Source organism: Salminus brasiliensis, chromosome 2 (assembly GCF_030463535.1).
Source record: "Salminus brasiliensis chromosome 2, fSalBra1.hap2, whole genome shotgun sequence".
NCBI lineage: Eukaryota > Metazoa > Chordata > Actinopteri > Characiformes > Bryconidae > Salminus > Salminus brasiliensis.
Genome location: NC_132879.1, coordinates 47,227,808 through 47,238,375, shown reverse-complemented (window position 1 = coordinate 47,238,375; position 10,568 = coordinate 47,227,808). Strand labels below are relative to the sequence as shown.

The window sequence follows — 10,568 nt, the reverse complement described above, 5'->3', positions numbered from 1 at the left end:
AGAGAGAGAGAGAGCTTTCATTTACTGAGAAGCGCAAGTAGGTCCTGTAGCCTGCAGCAGAAGGAGGGCGTCTGCAGAAGTTGAGAAGGAAAATGTCGAGCTATTCGAGGGTAATTCACCACGCCACCAGTATCTTATGCAGCCACAAAGGCTCCATGGACCTGGCGCAGCTGCACAGGAAGGTCTTCCAGCGCTTCGACATCAGCGACGAAGATTTCTGGTACATCGTCAAAAAATGTCCGAGGTTCGCTGTTGTCCGAAACGGGCAGAAGGCGGAGACCGTGGAGGCTGGATACGTTATTGTGGCCAAAACGTCTCTCCGCCTGTGTAAGAACTACGCGAAACAGGAGTGCTTTGGCTGCCAGGACCTGCATTTGTGTAAATATTTTGTGTACGGGAACTGTCGATATGGAAAAGGAAGGTAAGAACCAGGAAAAGGGCTGGGCAGTCTAACGATAGCCAGTCCGTCTATTGTAGCTACTGTAACACTAACCTCCTCCTCAGACATGGCGAGCTCACGATTAATAATAAAAAACATAACTATAACTATAAATATCCCATTCACACCACACCACTTTACATCTGAACCGGCTTTCAGTCCACTCTGAGGTCTGAAGTGAGACATACTGTAGATTAGACTAGACATGGACAGATACTGCACAGCACACACACAAGATTTGGGTTGGTCTGGGACTATTGAGGCGGGCGTGGCTTCTAGGGGTGGGGTAGGGTAGGGTAGGGTAGGGTGGGGTGGTGTAAGGTGGGGTGGGGTAAGGTTGGTCTGGTGGGAGATCAGGAAAAATACCCAGTGACAATTTTCGTGATGCACAGATCGTACACAGTATTTGTATTTCATGTATGTCATTTGTATTTTGTCCCACTAGCTGTCAAAATAATCCATTATTGCTGTAATGATGAATTATTTGTTTATTTTGTTTTATTATTCTGTCCTTGTAATTAAAATATGCACTATGTAAATGTGCTTAATATCAGTGTATTGGAAGAAAAATGAAACCGAACAGAGATGAACTGTTTCTTACTATTTTCTGAGTTTTAAAAACCAAACAATCAGTCGAAAATAATGTACAGAAAAATCTGTAATAATGATTAAAATCAAGAGCTGGAAACAAACAGTTTTGCATCTACATCCATTCATAAATTATTTCAATAAAAAATACCCTATTTTCATTCATTTAATTCATATATTGTAATGATGTTGCTATAATAATAATAATAATAATGATAATTAAAAGAACAAGACCTAGAGGAATAATTGTGAAAAATCGTAAACTGTGACACAGGCCTGGTACAATGTGACATTATTTTATCATATTGTGATAATGTATGTTATCGTGATGCACAGTATGCTTTTCTAAGCGAATGAAGGATCTTGTCAGTGCTTAGTAAACACTCATTTCATCACAAACTGTGCAATTAGACTGCTCTAATTAGATGAATTGCTGCAGATGTTGAAGAATGGAATGGAGTCTGAAAACCAAACAATCAGTTGATTAATGGAGAAAATAATCCACAGAAAAATCTATAATAATGATAAAATCGTGAGCTGGAAACAAAACTGACATCCTAGTCAGTATGTAGTGACACCTCCTATATTGGCAGGTATGAAAGCTTATTAGCACTTTGTTGTAGTCAGTCTTCATTTCTGATGCTCAGGTCAGGGGACTGTGTGTTTCTTGAAGTAATTCTTATTTTATTTTATTTTTGTCTTTGTATTACAGTCCTGCTGTAGAAGCCATCCCCTTTCCAGCTTCAGTTTTATCAGTTTTTTGATTTGTGTCACATTTACCTCCAGAATAGGGCTGGGCGATAGGACCTCAAATCAGTATCACAATTAATTGAACATTTGACCTTGATTACAATAGTAATCAATTACATAAGTCGATCAAGTTGCTCAGTTGACTCTGACTTTGAATTCTCCTCCATGTTGCTGCCGTGTTGCAGTAGTATGTTTTAAAGGAGACTGTACAAGGGGACACAAAACAAAATTGACATGAGCAAGATTGAATGTTAGTTTTGATTAATTTTCAGTAAATTGCTCAGCCTTACTCCAGAATTTGCTGATATTTAGTTAAATACTTTCCTCCATCTGTCAGTGCGTACTGTGCCACTGGCTGCCACACAACCCCAAAGCATGATGGAGCCACCTGTTGACAGGGGGGGTATTTATAAAGACTGAGCCTTTGTGTATCCAAACATACCTTTTTGTGATTGTGGCTCTATTCTTACTTCATTATCAGCCCACAGAACTTTAAAAACACTGTCAGACTTCAGATATTGACATATGTGATAAGGTTGTGAGGAAGGTTTCGTTCTGATGACTTTTTATTTAGTGCAGATAATGTTTATGCGTGCAGCGCTGCACAGTAAAACAGTGCACCATTCATGTGTCAACCAAACTTTCCTCAGGTTCTTGGTCATGGTCAGCTTTGCCTCTGTGGCGGCCATACAAGCAGTCCTATCTGAGAATTTGCTTGTTCCAGGTCTTACCTTGACAGTAGAGATTGTAAGGTGTGAGCGTGTTGATATCTTGTATATTTCTCTGTTCTGTCTTCCCCTGCTTTGTCGGCTCGTGTACACACTAGAGAGTGCATCAGCTCATACTAACTATAAGGGTGTTTAAACACTTGCACTTTTTTCCTGGTCCTGGTGTTATTTTTATTTGTTTATTTTTTTAATCAAAAGTAAAAAATTAACATTGGCAGAAAAGTTTACTTCAGAAATATGTCATTTGATCAGGGCTGTACAAGGTTACAAGGTCCAAATTTAGCACATATGGAGGTAATTTGATGTCATTGCTGATGGTATATATATATATATATATGTATATGTAGATGTGTATATATATATATGTAGATGTATATGTGTGTGTGTGTTGCCCATTTAGGAAGGAGTGCAGATTCTCTCATAATATACAGTCTGAGCATAATTACCCCCTGCTCCGGGAGTGCACCCTTCATGAACTTCACGAGGAAGACCTCTTCCTCCTCCTGCTGCAGAATGACCCCTCTCTACTGCCAGAGGTGAGAGCACACGTCCTTAAACACACACCTGTTTTTAGACATATGCTCAGCAGAAACCCAGTAAGCTTTATGTGATGATTTATGTTTCGACATCACTGTTGCTCCCAGAAGCAGGTGTTGGTTGTTTTATATGAAACAGTGCTCAGTAAAAACCCCTCAATCCAAGATGTCTACAACAGTAGACTTCTGTGTATATGTGGCTGATCAGTGTGTTTCCACACAAAGTAACACATCGTCATTGTCCAGTCCATCATGATTTCATGAATTGAAATAAGATGTTATGGCCAGAATATCTGTGAAATACCTGTTTATTTTCAGTCGTTCTGAATCGTAAAGGTGTGAACAGTGAGGGATACAGAATTTAAAGAGATAAGAACAAGCACCTGAGTCACTCTCTCTACATGCGGCAGCGAGAGAGAAGGAAGAGGAGGGGCGGAGGGCACAAAAGGCTACAGTTACCGTAGCAGTACTCCTAAACCACAACTGTTTCTACTATTCTGTAAAAATCCAAAGGCATAAGGCTCATTTATACTCCCTTCACGTGCAAAATTTAATACCTTCGTTTCAAATGTACAGGTGCTGTTCATAAAATCATGAACTCACTGAAATCATGAAAAGGTTTTTTTTTAAAGATTTATTTCAGTAATTCCATTCAAAAAGTTAAACTTGTTTATTATATTCATTCATTACACACAGACTAATATATTTCAAGTGTTTATTTCTTTTAATTTTGATGGTTATAACTGACAACTAATGAAAACCTCAAATTCAGTATCTTAGAAAATTAGAAGTTAGTTGCACCGGCACTGCCCACATACTTCTATGTGCCCTTTACCTGGCATAGATGTTAAACAATACCTTCACTAGAGGGCAGTGGAGGGCAACGGTGGGGGAAATTGTGATAATGTACTTACTATAATTATTACAAACTGCTGTTTGAATGCCCCAGAAGGTGCTGCACTTTATCCAGTTCAACAGCACTAATTACCCTCTCTGTGATGAAACAGGCAGTTGGTCAGTGTTTTTTAAGTGCTGGGGATGTTCAGAAAAGTATACTGTGTATTACAATAGCAAAACTTATCGTGATACATCTTCCTGATGTAAAAACTGCTATATCTCATCTTGTATGATACTCACAAAAGTCAGATGCATATGCTTTATAATTTATAATATAATCAATTCTAAACACAATTGTATTATTATTAAAAAAAAAGAACAAGACTTAACTGGGGGGCTGGAGCCAAAAAAAACAAACCTGAAATGTAAAAATGATTATGAATAATGTACATTTGTTATATATGGCTTTGTTTAGATATATATAAGTTTTATTCTTCCTATCCATGTTACAGTCGGCCAGCTAGCTTCTGAGTGCAGCAGTGATGTTGCTCTAGTTTAATTGTATGTTAATCCCTAAGCCGGGTGCAGCTAATACAAAGGCCAGTGAGCATATTTTAAATTCAAATGTTTGTGATCAGATTCTCCCCTGGAATTTTAACTGATAATATTGTTGCGTAATGTCTGTATGTTCCTATGTGTTTGACTTACCTTTGGACATTTATTTAAGTTTCATTTCAAGCTGGGATATTTCTGCATTCTAGGTACCGCTCCTGCTGTTTGAAACTCTCCTCCACATTTTGTCTCAGTGCACTGATGAGAAATATTGTTCCAATAAGGATAAATAAAGACTTAGAACCTAAAACAGACATGTTTAGCTAGTAGCCTTAGTCCCGAGCTGCCGCGGCTGTTATGAGTCTAAAGAAAAAGTCAGATGATTAATAAAAGAAGATGTCCAAGTTGCAGTGTAGGTCAGTCGGCAAGAGTTGCTTTAAATGAAACGGATTGGAACAGGGTGCAGCCACCAAGTTATCTGTCTGAGCTGAAATAGGTCATGGCCAGTTTGTAGTTACAGTGACATTGTAATTAATGTGAGTTAAAAAAGAAAGAAAGAAAAAGGAAACGAAAAAAATAAAGAAGGAAAGAAAGAAAATGAAAAAAAAAACAAACAAAAAAAACAAGGGGGTGACCGAGAGAAGGAAGGTCTGTTGTCCTCTTGGATGAAGAGTTGCAGATGAACGGATGTTGGTGGATGTTTCAGAGGGAAGGAGCTTCAACCTGGGGAATGAGTGGAAGTTCACATTCGACGATATAAAAAAAAAAAGAAAAAGAAAAGAAAAAAAAGGAAAAAAAAAAAAGACCTGTTAATTTGTCGAGAGGAAATGCCTGTAAGTCTTGAGGTAAAGTAGAACACTCTGGTTTGAGGAAGAATTCGAGCGAATGAGAAATTGTCTAATATTTGCGAGCACTGTGCTGTAAATGCTCTAACTTTTGCATTTACATTTTGGGTGTGTGTGTGGGAGTGTGTATTGGTATGAATGGGCGTGCATGTGAGTGAGTGTGTGGTTGTTGTTTTTTTTGTTTGTTTGTTTTGTTTTTTCTGTTCTGTATTATTTGTATACGAATATTGTGGCGCTTCACTGATATTCTGTGCTGTGTCCGTGTGCAGGTGTGTTCTCACTACAATAAGGGTTCTGGGCTGTTTGGGGCCTGCACCTTTAAGGAGGGCTGCACTAAGGTGCACATTTGTCAGCACTTTGTGCAGGACGACTGTATCTTCGGCACCAAGTGCAAGCGACTACACTGTGTAGACGAGTACAGCCGCAGGATGCTGGAGGAGAGGGGTCTCAGCATCGACATCATCCAGGATCTGCCCTACCTGTACCAGAACGTTTATCGCCTCAACTTTCAAGGGCAAGACAGAGGTAGATATGCTGCCACAGGGAAGGCCTGAAACAGCATGTTTTCATTACACTGGTGGGGGAGAGTGGGGTCCAACCTAATGTGGGGGAACATGAGGGGTAACAGATTTTTATGTTTTTAATCCTCTCCTAATCTCATATCATGATCATTATCTGCGGATTTGGACTTAAATTGGGCAGACATTTCTCAAGATTCACTCTGAAATGAATCGGGAAAGTTATCCAGGTTAAGGTACAGCCTCCACAAAATGGGGTTAGTTTTAAGACAGAGTTTAAACTACAATTGTGGTCGGATGTTCACATATACTCATAATAGACTTATTGTTAGTTTTGACAGCACTTACTGCATTGTCGAATACACAGTACAATGAGAAAGTCCAACATGATCAGTGCAGATCTGAGAAGGACAAGCCAGCAATGTCTGTTGAGGCCATTATTAAACAACTATAGGCCAAGATGAAGAACTGAGGTTATGCTGTAGATTCCAAGAACAAGCTTTCTAGAGGAAATATGTTTGGTAAAACTAAATGTGAAACATCTAACTCCATGAACACTGTGCTTGCTGTTAAGCATGGTGGCGGTAGCAACATGCGCTGGAGCTGTTTTTCTGCCAGTAGAACTTGTACATAAATGGATGGAATAATGAAGTAGGAAGAATTGACTGCTAAACTTCAGTTGGTTGTTCCAACATGACCGTCATCCAAACAGGCATCAAATGTGGTTGTGGAATGGCTTAAGGAAGCTAAAATGACCTTTCTCCGGTCCTGACACAGTCTTAACCCGTTCACAAATATGCGGATTGTGCTTAAAAGCCAGGTTCCTGCCAGGAAATCAACAAAATTCTACCAATCCTGCCAAGAAGGGTGATCAGTTTTCCAACCGGAATTATGCCTTATTTTAAAAAAAAAAGTAAACACTGTGAACCAAATACTTCAGTTTTGTCATCCTGATATTCATGTTTTCATCTGAGCAAAGACTGTTTGCTAGTGTTAGGTTGGAGTGTAGTGGAAAGCTGTAATTACACATCTCGCAAAAACTATTATGTAAAGACTAGTACATGTTAAAAATTTAATTTAATTTTGTTTTTCAATGTAAAAACTTATGAAGATATCTCTGTGTGTTTGTTTCAGAGCGAGTAATGAGCCTTTCAGAGAGATCTCTTTTACAGATGGAGGAGAAGAGTGAGATCTGTCTCCACTTTATCAGGCGGAATTGCAGGTTTCAAGGTCTGTGGCACTTCTCTTTCCGTCAATCTCTCTCATTCAGTCTTTCTGTCTTTTTCTCCATCATGATGAGTCACTTGTTCTGATATTGCTGATGTTTAGAGCAGTGCAAGCGGGTGCATTTTAACCTGCCATACAAGTGGGAGGTGTATGAGGGCGATGGCTGGAGAGACCTGCGGGGGATGGAGGAGATAGAGAGAGCCTACTGCAACCCCAAGAACTCACACAGGTGCACACTCATTCATCTGATACACACTTTTACAACTTCATAGAAAAGTGTCAGTTCCAGCTATTCTCTTTTTAAGTCTACCGCCATCTTACTGCTTTTCCTTTTTTATCCTGTTTTAGTACTTTCCATTTTTAATTCTGTGCGTCTTCATCCCATCCTCCTTCCCTCTATTGTCTCTGTTGGTTCAGTCCGGGCTCGAAGCCAGTGGACTTCCTGTCCATGACACGAGTGAGTGACCCGGTGCGGCGTCTCTCCACCGCATCCTCTGTCACCAAGCCTGCCCATTACATCCTGACCACGCAGTGGATGTGGTACTATAAGGGAGACCATGAGAACTGGATAGAATACGGCAGGCCGGTGAGACCATTGCACTGCATTGCCTCAGACTGTTCATGAGGCAGTGCTTGTTCTGTGCATTCTTTCTGATCTTTTAGTGCACATACAAATAGTCAAAACAGTTCTTACCATGAACACACACCTGCCTTTCAGAAGGATATGTGTAGTGTTCTGCTGTGTGGGTTTATTTTTGTGTTCTCAATCCAGTGTGTCTTCTTCAGGACGATAAGCAGCGTGTGACATCTGTAACATCCCGTGATCTGGAAGAAGCTTTTCTGACAGACAACACAGCAGAGGTCACAGTTATAAAGGGAAACAGGCATTACTATGTCAGTTTCCAAGGTAACTACACACACACACACACACACACACAAGCTTTCTGTTCAGCTATCTTAAAAAATGGTGATTTAATCAATTAAAAAAGCAGTATCATTTTATTTGCATGATCATTACAATCCTCTACAAGGCCTTATTAATATGAACATTAGCATTTTTTGCAGAGATGGCATTTTTCTTATCTGATACTGATATAAAATCTTTTTTGCTTAAAGGATGTTTTGTTTGTGTTTTTTTTCTTCAAATAAGAAAGTTTCATGTAGCATGCAAACGAGCACATGCTCCACCTCAAACCATTGAACTGAAACTATGCAAACCACAAGCATGCAAAGCATTTCCTGAAGGAAACACAGAATGTTTGAGCATCTAAATTGGTTCCCATTGGTTACTCTGCTGTTGCTAAGTGGTGGCTATTGTGTTGCTAGGTGGTTGCTATGGTATCCCAAGTGGTCACTATATTGTTGCCAGTTGGTTGCTATAATCTTGGTAGATGTTGATAAGTGATTGCTAAAAGACTTATTGTTGTGTTGTAAGGTGATTGCTATAGTATTTTAGATGGTTTCCATTATATGGATTAGTGGTTGCTAGGTGGTTGCTATGGTGTCTCAGGTGGTTACTCAGGCCATGTAGTTGCTGTGGTACTTTATGTGGGTGGTTGGGTGTTTCTAGTGTATTTGTATCATCATGGCATTTAATGCATGCCAAAACTTTTTCACCCCTTTTATTTCTCTAGGAAAAAAACTTCCATAAGCATCTGTTGCTAAGCGTAAACCCTGCATTCAAGCAAAAAAGCTGCTAACAAGCTTTGCAATACCCAACCATAATCACTTCATTTTGTGATGTCACACAAAGTGTATTTACATATACACACACTATACACGCGACCAACAGACGTTTATCCCCACCCATAATCATGTTGAAGTTATAGGGGTGTTTCAGCTGGTGTTTCACTGCTGCATGAACAACACTAAAGACAATACAGAGCAAAACAGAGGCTGGTTATATATTTCAGCCTACAGAAAAGAGAATGATAATTATCTTATGAAAATAATTATCATTATCTTTTAATGAAAAAGTCTGTAATTTTAAGTGATAGAGGTTGGAAAAAGGTCCTGTAAAAATGATTACTTTAACATAAGTACATCAAACCACACAACCATTACAAGATGGTCCTCAGGGATTGTTTGTTCAGTACTCTTGAAATTGGTGAATTTTAATTATTGCAATTTAATGTAAAGTACAAAATGATTACCAATTACTGAAACAACAAATAAAATAATCACTTTGACCACTTTGCATTATCAGCTAATTTGGTCTTAAGGGAAGGAAATGTTGTGATTCATTTCCAGCACAGAATGACTTTGCCCCGTGTTAATTATAGGCTGTCTTGTTAATGTTAATATGTTTTTACAATATAACGGCACTGCATCTGGTCTGTTTTTACATTTTGCTATCTTTCTAAAGCACACTGTGCCCTGTGTTGCAGATATGTACCAGAGGAACCCGAAGCACAACACAAAGAGGAGAGTACGCAGACGGCCACGCTTTGTTCCCATCAGTGAGGTGGAGAGCAAAGTAGCACAGTGAAGCAGTGCACACAGCTATACATACTGACATTGTTTGCATATACAACAAGAGATGGATCCAAAAATAGCACTGGGCACCAAATAGTCAATGGTGGATACATATGCAGTGTGTTTCCCATATACACTTACAATGATTATGACTGGTTGGTAAATACTGGAAACACTGGACTTTCTAATCATAAACAAAAAGGGACATATTAAAGAAATGTAGCTCATCATGTCACAGGCAAGACTTTAAATGCCTGTTAATTCTCATCATTTCGTGGTTTTGCCAGTATGTTTGTTTTTATGGAGCTTGTTTTGTACAACTATGGCAAAATGTCTCATTGGAAAACAGTTGCATTTGTGTTAGGTTTTCAAACCAGTTATTATTAAAAAGAGAATCTGTAAAAAGAAAAAAGAATAACGCTGTTAACAGGACGAAAAGGAAAGATCCTGTCAAGATGTTTGATGTTACTGACAGATGGTAGGTGATACACCTATGTATAGAGAGCTGGCATTGTAAAATTAAAACACTGTGCATTTGAATTTCACAGGCCATGTTTCACTGTTCAGCAAATAATAATATAATAGTGTTACATTTCTCTTTATTCATGCTTTTATTTGTAACCTGACGTGTTAGTCTGCTTCTTTCCTATGTTGTGCACTTTATTTTCTACGGTCTATATTCACAATCCTCATCAATAAATATATTTTATGTCCATGCTGACTCTTTTTGATGATCTGTCTTCTGTTGTAATGCTTATCCATTCTGCAGAAACGGGTGTCAAAGCAGGCATTTTTGTCACTTCGCTTTAATTATTTATTCTGACTCGTTATATAATCAGTAACTGTTATTTAAATGCCAAAATCTAAATAGAAAATGTTGGCCATCTGGTAACCAGTGGGTGTGACGAGAATTCACACACAGCTCGTAATGTCCAGTCGCAACCGGTAGGTGGCGACAGTGCATTAGGGGAATATGTGAAAGGCTCCACGGTGCGTTTTCTCCATTATATCCAGTCAAAGCGCTACAAATCAGTAGAGACTGTAAATGAGGACCTCCACTCTTCTTCTTGACC

The 10,568-nt window shown here is 39.0% G+C and overlaps 1 protein-coding gene across 1 annotated transcript; it reads left to right on the top strand.

The window, feature by feature from the left end:
* parp12b (poly (ADP-ribose) polymerase family, member 12b) lies at nucleotides 1–10,208 on the top strand. The gene is made up of 8 exons (XM_072673008.1): nucleotides 1–421; nucleotides 2,906–3,041; nucleotides 5,545–5,800; nucleotides 6,928–7,023; nucleotides 7,123–7,249; nucleotides 7,438–7,606; nucleotides 7,807–7,927; nucleotides 9,408–10,208. Exons 1-8 carry the CDS (start codon nucleotides 93–95, stop codon nucleotides 9,506–9,508), a joined length of 1,335 nt encoding a protein of 444 aa, XP_072529109.1. The 5' UTR covers nucleotides 1–92; the 3' UTR covers nucleotides 9,509–10,208.
* Nucleotides 10,209–10,568: the final 360 nt, after the last annotated feature.

Coding starts and splice junctions, on each gene's coding strand:
- parp12b (XM_072673008.1), top strand. CDS start 93: ATGTCGAGCTATTCGAGGGTAATTCACCACGCCACCAGTATCTTATGC. Junction 3,042..5,544: donor ACCCCTCTCTACTGCCAGAG/GTGAGAGCACAC, acceptor GTCCGTGTGCAG/GTGTGTTCTCACTACAATAA. Junction 7,928..9,407: donor TTACTATGTCAGTTTCCAAG/GTAACTACACAC, acceptor CCTGTGTTGCAG/ATATGTACCAGAGGAACCCG.